This window comes from Bufo bufo, chromosome 5 (assembly GCF_905171765.1).
Source record: "Bufo bufo chromosome 5, aBufBuf1.1, whole genome shotgun sequence".
Taxonomy (NCBI): Eukaryota; Metazoa; Chordata; class Amphibia; order Anura; family Bufonidae; genus Bufo; species Bufo bufo.
In genome coordinates, this window is record NC_053393.1 from 313,860,673 (window position 1) to 313,877,690 (window position 17,018).

The window sequence follows — 17,018 nt, forward strand, 5'->3', positions numbered from 1 at the left end:
CGCTGCCCGCCAGGGAAGATCTTCTCTCTCAGGGACCAATCTTCCACCCGCGTTTAAGGTCCCTACGTTTGACGGCGTGGTTGTTGAGACCACCGTCCTGACACGTAGGGGTTTTTCTGCGGACGTCGTCCGCACCATGATCCGCGCCCGTAAGCCGTCCTCTTCTAGGATCTATTATAGGACCTGGAGGACCTATTTGGGGTTCTGTGCCGATCTGGGGATTCCTCCGCTCTGCTTTTCTCTCCCCACCGTTTTGTCCTTCCTGCAGAGCGGACTTGCCCAAGGTCTGGGCCTTAGTTCTTTGAAGGGTCAGGTGTCTGCGCTGTCCATTTTGTTTCAGCGCCCACTGGCCCCCCTTGGTCCTGTCAAGACCTTCCTTCAGGGTGTGGCTCACGCGGTTCCCCCGTACCGCCTCCGGTACCGCCCTGGGACCTGAACCTGGTTCTCTCAGCGCTCCAGGCTTCTCCTTTCGAGCCTCTGCGGACGGTTTCCTTGCGACTTCTGTCCTGCAAGGTTATTTTCCTTGTAGCCGTCACCTCTCTTCGGAGGGTGTCCGAATTGGCTGCACTCTCCTATCTGGAACCTTTCCTAGTGTTCCACCAGGACAAGGTGGTTCTTCGTCCGGTCCCTTCCTTCCTTCCTAAGGTGGTCTCAGCCTTTCATCTGAACGAGGACATCGTTCTCCCCTCTTTGTGTCCTTCCCCTTCCCACCCGCGGGAGAGGAAGCTTCATCGCCTGGACGTTGTCAGGGCGCTCAAGGTTTACCTGGAGGTAACCAGCTCTTTCAGGCGTACTGACTCGCTCTTTGTGGTTCCGGAGGGGTCGCGCAGAGGGATGGCGGCATCCAAAGTTGCTATCGCCCGTTTTGTCAAGATGGCTGTTACTGAGGCTTATCTCGCCAAGGGCAAGGTTCCGCCCCTCGGTGTTACCGCTCACTCCACTAGAGCGGTCGGGGCTTCCTGGGCTCAGAGGAATCGGGCTTCTACGGAGCAGATTTGCAAGGCGGCCACTTGGTCCTCCTTGCACACCTTCACCAAGTTCTACAGGGTGCATACTCATGCGTCGGCTGACGCTGCTTTAGGCCGTCTGGTGTTGCAGGCGGCAGTTGATTGATGCCTCTGGTGTTGGTCTAGTTTGTTCTGGTCCCTCCCTTCTGGGACTGCTCTGGAACGTCCCATGGTTTCCTGTGTCCCCCAAGGAATATGGGCGAGAAAAGGAGACTTTTGTATTACTTACCAGTAAAGTCTCTTTCTCGCTCTTCCTTGGGGGACACAGTTGTGGTTCCGGCTTGGTTGCCCCCGTTGGGGCTCGACAGTTCTTTTTTCCGGTTGGTGGTTATCTTTCACTACTTGGACACGCAACTGGCAGTCTCTTCTCCAGGCTGAAGGGTATAGCTGATGGAGGAGGGGCTTACAGCTTTCACTTAGTGTCACGCCTCCTAGGGAGCAGAGCTATACCCATGGTTTCCTGTGTCCCCCAAGGAAGAGCGAGAAAGAGACTTTACTGGTAAGTAATACAAAAGTCTCCTTTTCACCATCCTACTTCCTATTTTCTCTTATTTAATGTTTAGTTTACAGAAATGTAGCGGACCTATATTGTTATTATTGTTATTAAAATGTTCTTGATACCGGCAATCCTTCGGACAAAAATCCCCATAAAAATAGAAAGTTTAAGTTAAAATGTGTACATTTTCCACAGGATACAAATGTACTGAGCACAAACTGAAAAGGGTTTCCCATCTTATTTATGGCTTAGGCCTCATGCACACGACCGTGACGTTTTTTGCGGTCCGTGGATCCGCAAAAAACGGAAGCCGCCCATGTGCCTTCCGCAATTTGCGGAACAGAACAGGTGGCCCATTGTAGACATGCTTATTCTTGTCCGCAAAACGGACAATAATAGGACATGCTATATTTTTTTTGCGGGGCCACAGAACGGTGCAACGGATGCGGACAGCACACTGAGTGCTGTCCGCATCTTTTGCGGCCCCATTGAATTGAATGGGTCTGCACCCGAGCCGCAAAAACTGCGGCTCGGATGCGGACCCGAAAAACAGTCGCGTGCATAAGGCCTTATACAGATAAATAAAACTGAAAGAAGTGCTTATGGCCAGCAACCTTTCCATTCAGTCCGCATGTGGCCGCCCCAGCTAATACAGGTGAAACTCGAAAAATTTGAATATCGTTCAAGTCCATTTATTTCAGTAATGCGAATTAAAAGGAATTGCATTAATGCAGCTAAAATTAGAATTTTGTGAAAAGGTTCAATATTCTAGGCTCAAAGTGTCACACTCTAGTCTGTCAATTAATCCATATCCCCTGAGCAAAGGGTACCTGAGATTGTGACTTTGGGGTTTCATAAGCGGTAAACCATAATCATCCAGATTATAACTAATAAAGTCTTGAAATATCTCGTTTTGCATGTAATGAGTCTATCTCATATATTAGCTTCACCTTTTAAGTTGCATTACTGAAATAAATGAACTTTGCACGATATTCAAATTTTTCGAGTTTCACCTGTAGAACAGGGCTCAGTGGACCTCACCTACATTGACTTAAAATATATTATGCGTGGACAGTGCTTTAAAAAGTGTTTTCACATCTCTACAATTTTTCTTTTCAGAGTCTATGACGTTGGTTGACTACATTTCAGATCCCAGGCGGGAAGAATCACTTGTTGGTATATTCACTTATTGTGTTTTTGAATTTGTCATAAATATTTTAATATCGTGACAAAAATCAGCTATGTATTACATGCCTGCAGAATAAATGTTATTTATGCCACCTGGCCTTTGGTCACCTTGCCTCAAGAAAATGAAATACAAAGTATTAAAAGGTCCCCGGCATATAGTGTCAATGAAAACGGATCCGCTCCCATTGACTTACATTGTAAGTCAGGACGGATCCGTTTGGCTCCGCATCGCGTTTTGGTGTCCGCATCCATAGCGGAATGGAGGCGGAACGGAGCCAAATTAATGCATTCTGAGCGGATCCTTATCCATTCAGAATGCATTGGGGCTGAACTGATCAGTTTTGAACCGTTTGTGAGATCCCTGAAACGGATCTCACAAACGGAATTCAAAACGCCAGTGTGAAAGTAGCCTTATTTATGTCAACAGGGGTTGGGATTTAAACTTAAAAAAAAAATAAATAAAAGTAATATGTAATAAGTGAAAATGTAAGAAGAAGATGAAATGATACCCTACAGATCTCTGACAAAGGCCTTTCAGTTCTCTCTGCTCTGCACTAATGAGGGGCAATCATCTTGAAACATTTGTTTGCAAATGAGGTACTTGCTTAGCCATATTCAAAAGTAAAAAAGGGGTTGTGCAGCCAGTACATATTGATGACCTGTCCTCATGATAAGTCATCAATATCTGATCGGTGGGGGTCCGACTCCCTGTTTGAACAGTGCTTCTTCCTCTTCAAGATTGCACTGTGCGTTGTCTCGCTTGCAGAGGTGGTGCAGTGTAATTTCAAGTGCTCGTCCCATTTAAGTGAATGGAATAAGCACTTGTAAGTACACTGCGCCGCTGAAACTTCGGAGACGACGCGCAGTGCAATTTTGAAGAGGAAATAGTTCTTGCATGAGCGCTGTCTCCTCTTCAAACAGCTGATCTGTGAGGGTTCTGGGAGTCAGACCCCCACCAATTAGATATTGATGACCTATCCTGAAGATAGGTCATCAATATGTACTGGGTGCACAACCTCTTTAAGACCCCTCCTTATGCATTCTAGGTACCCTCCACAAGGAGAAAGGTTCCACAGTGTAAATGTTGAGGACTTTCCAGACTCATTCTTTGTACTCTTACCCTTTTGTTCATTTTCTTCCTAAATACAAAATTAAACAAGTTCTAAAAAAGTCTTTATTAAAAATGTCTTGCCATCTTGCCGCTGTGTAAGGCCACCTTCACACGTGGCAGATTTTGTGGCAGTAAATTCTGCAACTGAAAATCAGTTCTATTCAATTGAATGGGGCAGCAAGCACATGGATTTCTGCAAGCTCCATTTAGTAAGGTGAATGGAACTGATTTTCAGTTGCAGAGTTGTGCCACGTGTGAAGGCACCCTAACTCATCGCTGCTGTTCTGCAACTTCTGACAGGCATCCAAAAGCACTCTGCTCCTGGATGTTTAGTCTTTCTTTGCTCACTGATTGTTCTAGCTTTTGAATTTTCTGCCACTCAGAATTGTGTGGGACTTAATGGATGGGATTGGTCCATCATATTTACCACAATTTATGCCACAATACTGGTGTAAATGATGGCTGAAATCTATGCCAACCTGTAACTACTGTACATTTCCGATAGGTGGGTTATGGACAGCCCAAGATGAGACAAATGCATTAAAATCCTGCATCTCTTAATTTGGGTCATCTTACTCCAGCGGGCTTTAAACTAAGACTGGCATGTAACATTTGGGTTATATTCACAGGGCAGTAAAAAATGGCTGTATGGTGACCGTTTTTGTAACGGCCATTTATTTAACAGCCATTTGGCCATTTTCACAGCCACGGACCCCATTGAAATCAATAAGCCTATTTTTAACACCCTAAGGACACGTCCGTGTGTGTTTTGCGGATCTGTGGATCCGCTAAACACGGACACCGGCGATGTGCGTTCAGCATTTTGCGGACCGCACATCGCCGGCACTTAATAGAAAATGCCTATTCTTGTCCGCAATCGGGCTTTCTAATACAGCCTTAAGACTTAAGAGAAGGTGTGTACAGCTGGGAGAGTGAATGGAGGGCAGCAGTTATATCGCAGATTTATCGCTTGCTGCCCTTTAGATAGGACTCAGCAGAGCAGCTGTATTGCCATGAGCTCCCACCCCTTCTGCTTCTGAAGAGCCAGAAGTATAATGGGAAATGTAATTACAGGACTGTACATGAGACTGCATTAGGGGAACCACATCAGTGAGGAAGAAGGAGCCAAAATAGTGGATGACCCATATGTGCTGCATCAAGTAAAATGGGTATACATAAAGGCATCTACATTATTTTTTAATAAATGCTTAACCTGCATTATATAGACAAAACAACATTGCTGTCTGTGGGTTTCTTCTTTTCATTATTTTTGTTATTTCATTTTTTGTTTCAGGTCTGCAGTATGTAGTGGAAATTAAAATGTTAGATTCTGATCAGAGTATTGTAAAGTGTAACTTATGTGGCGTTAAGGGTAAGATGGCGACTATGAAGGAACACCTAAGTGGAATAAATCACATTAAAGTCTATATGGTGAGTGTTCTTTTTTTTAAGTTCATTAAAGGGTTGTCTCACTTTAGCAAATAGCATTTATCATGTAGAGGAAGTTAGTACAAGCCACTTACTAATGTAGTGTGATTCACCATATTACCTCCTTTGCTGGCTAGATTCATTTTTCCATTACGTTATACACTGCTAGTTTCCATGGTTACAACCACCCCGCAATCTGTCAGTGGTGCTGGTACTTGCACTCTACAGTAAAAAATGCCTGCCCCTCTGGTGGCTGGAACTGTGGGACCGCACATAGGCTAGTGTTTTTTACTATAGTATGCAAGCATGGCCACTGCTGCTGGATTGAAAGGAGGTCGTAACTATGGAAACGAGCAGTGTATAAAGTGATGGTAAAAATCCATCCAGCAAAGGAAGCAATATGGATAATAACAGTACATTAGTAAGTTGCTTGTACTAACTTCCTCTATGTAATAAATGCTATTTGTTGAAGTGAGACAACCCCTTTAATCGTCGTTGTGCTTCAGTTTATGTTGCCGAACTACAATATATTTTCCATTTCATCCACCATGACGGCCCACATTGAGATTGACCCTTGACCTCTGTAGGGGCAGGAACACATAGAGAGTTTAAATTCCCCCCACCCCTCCACCTCCTCAGTGCTTTCCTGCCCCTACAGGGCCAACATGTAGAGAGAGCCCTCCTTCCAGGAGGGTAGTAGCTTTATTCTCTTACAGGAATCTCCTGCTGGCCTCCCACGGCAGGGGCTAAGGCTGGCCAGCTTGGAGCAACAAGGACCCTCGTCTTAGCTTATGCTGAGGCCTGCGGTCCTTCCCTACCTCAGACTTCCTTCCCTCCTCTGGGTAATAGTCGGGGGTGCCGGCTTCACAAGGCGCCTCGCGCGCGGCGCTTGGCGTCCTTCCTCTCAGGTGACCGGCAGGAGGAGTGGTGCGGCGCATGATGCGCATTAGAGGCGGGCCGGGCGGCGCACGTACCTTTTTCTACAAGCTGGTGTGGCGCAGGCTCACGCTGTCAGTCGGGGCGCTGCTTGATGACGTCAGACGCCGGGACAAGAATTTAAAAAAGCGCGGTTGTCCGCCTTTGCCTGCTGCACCGCGATGTCTGAAGCACCTACTCCTCGCCAGGAAGGCTCTGATCCTTCGGCCATCAGTACAGTGAGTCCCCTCTGGGGGGAAATTGTATTTTGAATTTTACTTCTGTTCCAATTCTAAGCATGGTATATCTGGTTGCTTCCTCCAGGGCAGCAAAGAATCTAAAACTAAAGCAAAGCTCTCAAAGTGCTGTGCATGCTCAAGAAGGTTACCTGAAAATTACAAAAAAAGGCTGTGCAAGCCTTGTACTGCCGAAATATGGAAGGAAGAGCAACCAGATATTCTGTCCGAAATGAAAACTTTTATTACGGACGAAATCAGATCTTCTTTGGCCATTATGTCTGTCCCCGCTAGTGTCCCCAACCCTCCCAAGAAACGCAAACTGTCGGTCGTCTCCTCATCTGAGGGCGAAGATGTAGAGGAAGCTTCCGTCACATCCAGACAGATTCCTGCTGAGGACCCCTTGTCAGAGGGGGAAATTTTGGAGGAGGACAAAAAATATTTTTTCTCCACAGACGAGATGGAGGATTTACTCAGAGCAGTCAGGTCCACAATGGGAATTGAGGATACCCCTAGACCCCGGACCGTCCAGGATGAAATGTTTGGCGGCCTTAGATCCAAGACTTCCATCGTCTTCCCTATAAACGAGAATATACGGGAAATGATTATGGAGGAGTGGTCAGATCCTGAGAAGAGATTAGGTGTCCCCAAGGAGTTCAGGAACCGACTCTGCTTTGATCCAGCAGAAAGCAAAATATATAATCAGACCCCCAAAGTCGACATACAGGTGGCTAAGGTTGTAAAGAAAACCGCTCTTCCCTTTGAGGATTCCTCCCAACTGGGTGATCCAATGGACAGAAAGGCAGACGGGCTCCTAAAAAGATCCTGGGAGTCAGCAATGTTTGGGGTAAAAGCAAACATTGCAGCAACTTCAGTAGCCAGGGCTATGTATATATGGCTGGGGGAATTGGACGAACACCTAAAAAATAAGACCCCAAGAGAAGAAATCAGGGAGTCTATTCCACTCCTTCGTTCCGCCACAGCATTCTTAGCGGATGCCTCTGCGGAATCCATCCGTTTCTCAGCCAAAGACGCTGCTCTCTCTAACGCAGCCAGGCGAGCATTATGGATGAAAGCATGGTCAGGGGACAAGGCTTCCAAAGCCAAACTCTGTTCTATCCCATTTTCTGGGGAGTTTGTCTTTGGTCCCACTCTAGATAAGATTTTAGAGGGAGCGGCGGATAAGAAGAAGGGATTTCCGGAGGACAAGGAGTCTAGAAAGAAGCCCTTTCGTCAGTTCCAGCCCCAGCAGAGATCCTACAGGGGGAAAGGAAAAACTGGCAGGTGGAGCTATCCCAAAGGGGGAAGAGGGAGAGGCTTCATTCTCAATCCCCAAAACCGTCAAAATAAACAGCAATGACGCCAGAGTAGGGGGGAGACTGAAGGGGTTCTCACCATCTTGGGAGCAGATCACCTCAAATCCCTGGGTTCTAAACGTAGTCTCTCAAGGCTACAAGATAGAATTCACATCAATCCCCCCAAGAAGATTCTGCATCTCATCCCAGAACAAAACAGAGCTTCCAAAAATATGGCAGGGCGTCCGAGACCTCTTAGATCTAGGGGTAATTCAGAGGGTCCCGCAACTAGAACAAAGGAGAGGTTTCTACTCCAACCTCTTCCTAGTAAAGAAACCAGACCAATCCCTGCGAACCATCATAAATCTAAAACCTCTAAACAGATCCATTTTATACAGGAAATTCAGGATGGAAACCATCACATCCACTATTCCCCTAATCCAGAAAGGAGCGTTTATGTCGTCAATCGACCTCAAAGACGCATACTACCATATTCCTATTCATCATCTTTCTCAAAAGTACTTAAGATTCTCCCTAAAAGGGCCGGACGGCTTAATCCACCATTTTCAATATGTCGCCCTCCCTTTCGGCATCTCCTCGGCCCCCAGGGTCTTCACAAAGGTGGTAGTGGAAATGGTGGCCTATCTTCGTCAGGAAGGTATAACAATTATCCCATACCTAGACGACTTCCTTATCCTTGGCAATACAGAAGCCGAAAATCTGTCTGCAACTCGGAGATTCTCAGAGTTGATAAAAGATCTGGGTTGGATCATAAATATAAAAAAATCCACTCTGATCCCATCCAGAAGAATAAGATTCCTAGGCGTAGAACTGGACTCAGCCCTGTTAAAGACCTTTCTTCCCCAGGACAAAACAGTGGCGCTAGTAGAGAAGATCCGAATGTTTCAGAGTTCTCACAGGTGCTCCATCAGACGGTCCATGAGTCTTCTCGGAAGTCTAACTGCCTGCATCCCCTCGGTTGCCTGGTGCCAAAGCCACACAAGGGTAATCCAGAGTTGGATCCTAAGTGTATGGGATGGAAGACAGACAAACCTAGACAAAAATGTATGGATTCCTCAGTCCGTAAAATCGGATCTAAGCTGGTGGAAAGAAAGAAGAAGACTGCTTGGAGGTCTACAGTGGCGGAACTACCCGGCCGTTCAGGTAATAACAGACGCAAGTCTGGAAGGCTGGGGAGCAAAAATAGGAGACCATCTTCTACAGGGTACTTGGCCAGAAGACATAAGAAAAAGATCCTCCAATTACAGAGAGCTGTACGCTGTCCTCGAAGCATTAACAAAAGGAGAAGACCTACTGAGGGGTCATCATCTAAAGATTCTATCCGACAATACCACAACTGTGGCATACCTACGACACCAAGGAGGGACAAGGTCACGCCTGTTGGGCGCTGTAGCAATGAAAATCTTCTCCTGGGCAGAAGAGAACACCCTGTCGCTCTCCGCCATCCATTTAAAGGGCTGCGAAAACACAGTAGCAGACTACCTGAGCAGGGAAAAAATAGATCCAAGGGAATGGTCCCTGAACCGAAAGATCTTCCAGAGGATCTCAAAAAGATGGGGTCATCCGGAAGTAGACTTATTCGCTTCAAGAAAAAATACGCAGGTAGAATGCTTTTGCTCCCTAAACCAGGAGGACGGCCCGTGGGCAATAGACGCCCTATCAATTCAGTGGAATTGGAGACTGGCTTATGCATTTCCCCCGATACCACTATTACCGCGAGTCATCCAGAAGCTTCTAGGAGAACCAACTACTCTCATCCTATTAGCCCCCCTATGGCCAAAGAGGAGCTGGTTCTCTACTCTAAGACAGCTATCGCTGGAGGATCCCTGGGAAATTCCTTTTCAGAGAGACAACCTAGTCCAGGGCCCACTTCTGCATCCAGACCCAGGAATCTTCAGACTGGCAGCCTGGATCCTGAGAGCGACACCTTAAAGAACAGAGGCCTGTCAGATAAGGTGATTCTCACGCTCAAGGCCAGTAGAAAAAAAGTGACATCTTCCATCTATTTAAAGATATGGAAAAGATACTGTTCTTGGTTAGGAATTGATCACCCGGACACCTCTTCTCCTCCCATCAACAAGATTCTGGACTTCCTCCAGAGCGGTCTGGAATTAGGTCTGAGACCTAGTACTCTGAAAGTACAAATATCAGCCCTCAGTACCTTCTACGACTGCAGCTTAGCCAATCACAGATGGGTCAGGAGGTTTATTAGAGCAGCTTCAAGGTTAAGACCCACCCTTAAATCTAGAGCTCCAACTTGGGACTTGAACATCGTCCTAGAAGGCCTAACAAAACCTCCATTTGTACCGTTATCAGAGATCTCCTTAAAACACCTTTCTCTGAAGACTGCTTTCCTGATAGCAATTACTTCAGCCAGACGTATTGGAGAACTTCAGGCCCTCTCCTGCAGGGAACCATATCTCCAAATCTGTAATGATCACATCCGCCTAACGCTCGACCCTGGGTTCCTCCCTAAAGTAGTCTCCTCCTTCCACCAGGAACAGGAGATCTTTCTACCTTCTATCACTAGGTCCGAAGTTGCAGGGTCTAGTGATAACATGTACCTCTTAGACGTTAAGGATACAGTAATTCAATACCTAGAGGCTACCAGGGCTCTTAGGATAGATAATAATCTCCTAGTTCAGTTCTCTGGAAAAAATAAAGGGAAGAAGCTAGCTAAATCCTCCATAGCTAGATGGATCAGGTCCACCATCGAGTGTTGCTACAGGATACAGGACAAGCACAGTCCCGGCAATATTAAAGCCCATTCCACTAGGGCCACTGCCTCCTCTTGGGCTGAAAAAAGAGGCGTCTCACTAGACCAGATTTGTAGGGCCGCAACCTGGGCTAGCACAAACACCTTTGTAAGACACTATCGCCTTAATCTTCCAGACTCGAATGAGGCTCTTTTTGGTCGGAAGATTATACAGGCCATATCCCCACCCATGTAGTCATTTGATACATCTCAATGTGGGCCGTCATGGTGGATGAAATGGAAAAACCGCAATTAGACTTACCGGTAATTCCGTTTCCTTGAATCCACCATGACGGCCCCGTACTATTCCCATCCCAAAAAACAAAACAAAAAAAAACACATATCATATATGTGTAATAAAAAAAAAAAAAAAAAAAGAATATATAAAATACGAGTTTAAGGGTATGAATCAATATCTTTTACTCTCTTTTCCACCTTTCGGATAATTTGTAAAGCACTGAGGAGGTGGAGGGGTGGGGGGAATTTAAACTCTCTATGTGTTCCTGCCCCTACAGAGGTCAAGGGTCAATCTCAATGTGGGCCGTCATGGTGGATTCAAGGAAACGGAATTACCGGTAAGTCTAATTGCGTTTTTTTCCATCGCAAAAGGATTCCACTGTACAAGAAGCAGCTGAATTATGTCCTATAACACCACTGCTTGACCCTTGCAGACTATTATTTTTGCCAAAATCATCAATGAATAGGATGTGGTTGAAGCTAGTTTGGTTACAGCGGCTCTTCGTTATTTTTCATCCACTGCTCTTGTAGAGACTACATTCAGGTAGTGTATAGGGGTTCATGTTTAAATTGCTATAAGCCTAAAAGGCTACCCAGCCAGTTTTCCAAAAGAAAACATGGTGGAGGCCTGGTGGTTTGTAATCTAACAGGTCTGCACCAAAAGAAAGCTGTGTTAAAGGTGTTGTCCCATTTTAAGAACTTATCCTCTACCCTGTTGATAAGGGGATGTGTCTGATCAGCGGGGTCTGACAGCTGAGATTCTCACTGAGATCTCACTGAGATCATGATAATGGGGGCCTGTGTTTCCCCTTCTGTACTCGGCTGTCTCTGGCAGTCCCATAGAGTTGAATGGAGAAGCGGATATATCGCCTTTAACTCCATTGAAATAGTGGAATCGGGCTCTTATCCTGTGGATAGGGGAGAAGTTCTTGTAAAGGGACAACCTCCTAATTTATTTTATGAATGTGTTTTTTTGCTGCTTACTTCTTTTTTTCTTTTCTTAAAAGTTATGATCCATTGTGCATCTAATCTTTTCACACAAGCCTAATTTATGTAAGGAAAAAACCTAACCTTTGTTAAAAATATCCTACCGTTTTGTGTCCCCAAACTCTTTTGCAGTACTGTATGTCAGTTCCATTTATTCCTTTTTGCTAACCTATAGATAGTCAAGGAGCAGACAGAAGTTGGAATACATTTAAAAAGAGCACACCTGCAAATGAGAACTATTTCTAACTTATGAAGTAACATAGTTTATAAGGCTAAAAAAGACATTTGTCCATCCAGTTCATCCTGTTATCCTGCAAGTTGATCCAGAGGAAGACAAAAACCCTATGAGGTAGAAGCCAATTTTCCTCATTTTAGAGGAACAAATTCCTTCAATCAGACAATCTGAATAACTCCCTGGATCAACGACCCCTCTCTAGTAGCCATAGCCTGTAATATTATTACGCTCCAGAAATACATCCAGGCCCCTCTTGAATTATTTTATTGTACTCACCATCACCACCTCCTCAGGCAGAGAGTTCCATAGTCTCACTGCTCTTACCATAAAGAAACCTTTTCTATGTTTGTGTACAGACGCAGAGGATGTCCCCTCGTCATAGTCCTGATTATAAATAGATCATCGGAGAGATTGCTGTACTGACCCCCAATATAGTTATATAGTTGCATAGTTAATACGGTTGAAAAAAGACATAAGTCCATCAAGTTCAGCCAAAACCAGTCAAGCAAAAACTGCCTTCCAAAAACCATATGGCGTTCCTTTCCTTCTGCGCCCTGCCGGGTGGCCATGCATCATATGTCCCCAAGAGGTTAAGGCAAACACATGGGCACTCTGAAACTTCTTAAATTAAAAAATAGTTGTTTAAAAAATGCATATAGTATTTGGTACTTTTGGGACAACAGAATTAAATTCTTAGTATTTATACCACAAACCTCAAAAACAAAATTCAAAAATTACTGAAAGTCCAGAGGTCATGGCAGTTGCAGAGAGAGCTAAGCCTTTAGGTGTAACTCATTTACATATATTAACTTAATTTTTTTCAACAATGTGGGCACATATGAACATGGGACCAACACAGATGCCTTCAGCCACCAAGCGCACATGTAACATGTCAGCCAGTTTCATAGGTACAAATCTGCTGACAGATGCCCTTTAAGGGGTTGTGCTATTTTGTCCTTCTGAAATGAAAGATTTAGAAACCTACATGTAATGCACGGCTTAAAGTATCATATAATTGGGTTACGCTGTATGCTTTTCAATAGCAAAAGTAGGTGGTATCATCTGGCGTCATATGTGTGAAAGTCCTGCAGCCAACTTTCTTTACAACTAGTACATGACAAGGCAAGGGTCACTAAATATGCCAATAGGCTACTTTCACTTCTGTGGCTCTGAGATCTGGCCACCAGTTGCGGCAGAGAATGCCAGAAATCGGCCCAGACACAAACCACAACATGCAGTGGTTTATGGCCAGCCGATTCTCTCCATATTTACCGGATTAATGAGGCCAGCAAGCATTCCATTTTCATCCGGCAGTGCTGGTTCGGGAGAATTCCGGCAGGCTGTTCTGACAGAGAATCCATCCCACGGATGTGAAACTAGCCTTATAGATTTTGTCTTGGGTTCCAGTTATTGTATTTGTGTTTTGTGTGCAATAAGAATATTCACATGGTAAGGATGTGATCAAAGTTAACATTCATATCCTTGTTGCTCCTGGTTCTGAATACTGTGTTGACTATAAATTGATAGCTATAACTTGCTTACATAAAGGTTTATGACTTTGATTGCAGGAAAAACATTACCTTTCAGTGCTTCAGAGTTTGAAAAGATCATGTCCATACAAGAGCCAATTTGCCAAGCTGCTTAAGGATTATGCAAAAGAGATAGAACGTGCAGAAGGAACTCAAAGTGTAAAAGTAAGCCTCTAAAGTTTTTATAATTTTGCAGCAGTGAATAAAAATTTTTTTTATCACGTAATAATGTAAAGTCACTGTCTAAGTTCATATGTAAACTCATGGTACCCTTTGTGCCAGAACTGTGACTGACTCATGTTTAAAGAGGACCTGTCAGCACAAAATACAATACATTCTGCAGGCAGCATGTTGTAGAGCATGAGCAGATTGATACATATTTTTATGGGAAAACATTCAGTAAAACTTATACATTTATATCTCTGCTTTTTCTTACTTAAGATCACCCCCGTGGACAGCTTTCATTGCCCAAGGGAGGTGTTCTCAGTGATTGGTAGCCTTTTCTGTATAAGGGTCCATTCACACATCCGTATGTGTTTTTTGCGAATCCACAGATCCGCAAAACACGGACACAGGCAATGTACGTTCCGTATTTTGCTGACTGCACACCGCCGGCACTATAATAGAAAATGCCTAATTGCGGACAAGAATAGAACATGTTCTATTTTTTTCGGGAACGGAATTGCGGACCCGGAAGGGCGGATCTACATTTCCGGATCCGGACAGCACATTGTGTGGCCCCATAGAAATGAATGGGTCCGCAATTCCGTTCGGAATTGCGGACGTGTGAATGGACCCTTAGGGTCCATTCACACGTCCGTTGTTTGTTTCCTGATCTGTTCCGTTTTTTGCTGAACAGATCTGGACCAGATCTGGACCCATTCATTTTCAATGGGTCCTGAAAAAAATCAGACCTTGAGCTGTCCGTTTTTTTCCAGGACCCATTGAAAATGAATGGGTCCAGATCTGGTCCAGATCTGTTCAGCAAAAAACGGAACAGATCAGGAAATAAAAAACGGACGTGTGAATAGACCCTAAGTGTGTATATATTGTCACTCCAATAAAACCTCCCCTGTATACTGAGGACTGTTTTTGTCACTTCCCGTTCCATAAAAAGAAATTAATAAAAAAATTAACAAAAAATCATACGTACTCCAAAATGGTATCATCATGGTATAAACTACAGATTACTCCACAAAAAATGAGCACTCAGTTAGCTTCGTAGCTATAACTATAAAAAAGTTCTGGGGGTCAGAATATGGCGATGCAAAAAAAAAAAAATCTTTTGTAAAAGTATATATTTTTTTATATTAAAATATGAAAAACTACCCGATTTGGAACTTTTTCCGGCATTAGAAAGTACAAATTGTCCCGTAAAACAACAAGTTCTTATACTCAGGGCTGTATTTGTAGCTGGTGATGCCCTACGCACCACCATGACTGAATACTCCCTTTCAGGGCCCGGGGAGTGGGCAACAGAAGTAGGTGGGGTCAACTCGAGTAGGTGGGGCTAACATAAGTAGATGGGACCAACAATACCATAGAGGGCCAGGATGTTGTGCTGTACTGTGGTATTTGGTTCTGCTGCAGAACCAAATACCAAAATGCAGCATAATATACTGCCCCAGCAGAACCAAATACCACAGTGCAGCACAATATACTGTCCCATCAGAACCAAAAACCACAGTGCAGCACAGTATATTGACCCATCAAAACCAAATACCATAGTGCAACTCAAAATACTGCCCCAGCAGAACTTCTTGTTCAATGGTGGTATTTGGTTCTGCTGGGGCAGTATATTGTGGTACACTGTGGTATTTGGTTCTGCTGGGGCAGTATGTTGTGGTACACTGTGGTATTTGGTTCTGCTGGGGCAGTATGTTGTGGTACACTGTGGTATTTGGTTCTGCTGCAGAAACAAATGCCACAGTGCAGGACAAAAATACCTCCCCGGAAGCTGTCTCTCTGTGGTGGTCAGTGCCAGCTTCCATGTTGTGGTCTCCTCCTCCATTTGTTTTTAATTAAGATATGGAGGAGGGGGCTGTGGAGGTGAGATGCAGGCCACAGCACAGAGTTAGGCCGTGTTCCACGGCCGTGAGTGGTCCGTGGTATTCCGGCCTGGATTCCTGCTGACAGCAGGAGCGCACCGCGTCATTGGTTGCTATGACGCCGTGCGCTTTATGCTGCCGCTGCACTACAGTAATACACTCGTATAGATCATACGAGTGTATTACTGTAGTGCAGCGGTGGCATGAAGCGCACGGCGTCATAGCAACCAATGACGCTGTGCGCTCCTGCTCTCAGCAGGATGCCAGGCCGGGATACCACGGACCGCTCACGGCCGTGTGCATTCGGCCTTAGCCCTACTGTCAGCCCTACAGTAGAATACAGCACCACATACCTCTTACGTCTGTTGACGAACTCTCTGATGTAGTCGTTCTCCTTCTTAATTCTTCTTGATTCAGACCAAAACACTACGACAGCTTCTTTCAGTGACTGTTCCTCTGATGTAGATATTTTTTTCATCTCCGTTTGGCCCAGACTACCACGACAAATTCTTTAAGCCACATCTCTCTACAGACTGTGTCACACAGACATGAAAGATTCCTCAACTTTCCATCATCCTCCCCACCTTCTCAGCACAAACTTCACATCCTGGTGTCCCAACAGTGTCATCCTGCTGCCACCCCCAATACTGCACCCGCTGTGTTCCCCAATGCCCCAAAATACCATAGTGCCCCTAGTGGCAATAATGCTCCTACAATTCCTCCAGCAATAATAATGCCCCCTAGTAGTAACAATGTCCCCTAAAAAAACCCCAGTAATAATAATACCCCCTCCATTGTGCTCCCAGTATTAATGCCTGTTAATGTCCTCTAAAATACCTCTAGTAATAAAAATGCCCCATGGGGATGAAGTCAAATTTACTGTAAACACTTACATTTACTGGACATTGTTTATATTGAATGTGACTATAACCATCCCTTCCCCCCCCCAATCCTTAAAGGGGTTGTACAGGGATTTGATACTGATGCCGTATCCTCCTGATAGGTCATCAATATCTGATTGGCAGATGTGGTGTGTGTCGGAACCGCTGAGCATATATTACTGACCTATCCTGAGTGATCAGCTGTTTTAAGAGACGGTGACACTCCATGGGAGCGCTGCTTCCTGTTCATTACACTGCATCTCGTTTCAGAAGTCTCAGCTGTGCAGTGTAATGACAAGTACTTGCTAAAATTCGCTTGATGTTGGGCCACCACCGATCAGATATTAATGACCTATCCTGAGGATAGGTCATGAATATCACATCCCTGTAAAACCCCTTTAAGAATGCACTCCATGTTCTGCAGTATTCCCTGGGTACATTCTTAAGGATGAGGTTGGCGTTATAGTCATATTTAATATAAACACTTAGGCCAATTACAGTTACTGGGCAGTGTTTACATTAAATGTGAGTATAAGCCCCCATGTCCTTAAATGAGTTTTCCCATCACAGGCAATAGGGGCATATCGCTAGGATATGCCCCCATTGTCCGATAGGTGCGGGTCCCATCTCTGGGACCCGCACCTACACC

General features: G+C 44.9%; 1 protein-coding gene across 1 annotated transcript in view; it reads left to right on the forward strand.

The window, feature by feature from the left end:
* Nucleotides 1-17,018, forward strand: part of LOC121002504 — a 112,468-nt gene that overhangs the window by 14,348 nt on the left and 81,102 nt on the right. The window contains exons 4-6 of the mRNA XM_040433956.1: nt 2,623-2,679; nt 5,097-5,233; nt 13,480-13,605. Of these exons, the coding sequence (XP_040289890.1) occupies nt 2,623-2,679; nt 5,097-5,233; nt 13,480-13,605 (320 nt within the window). The remainder of the gene's footprint in view (nt 1-2,622; nt 2,680-5,096; nt 5,234-13,479; nt 13,606-17,018) is intronic.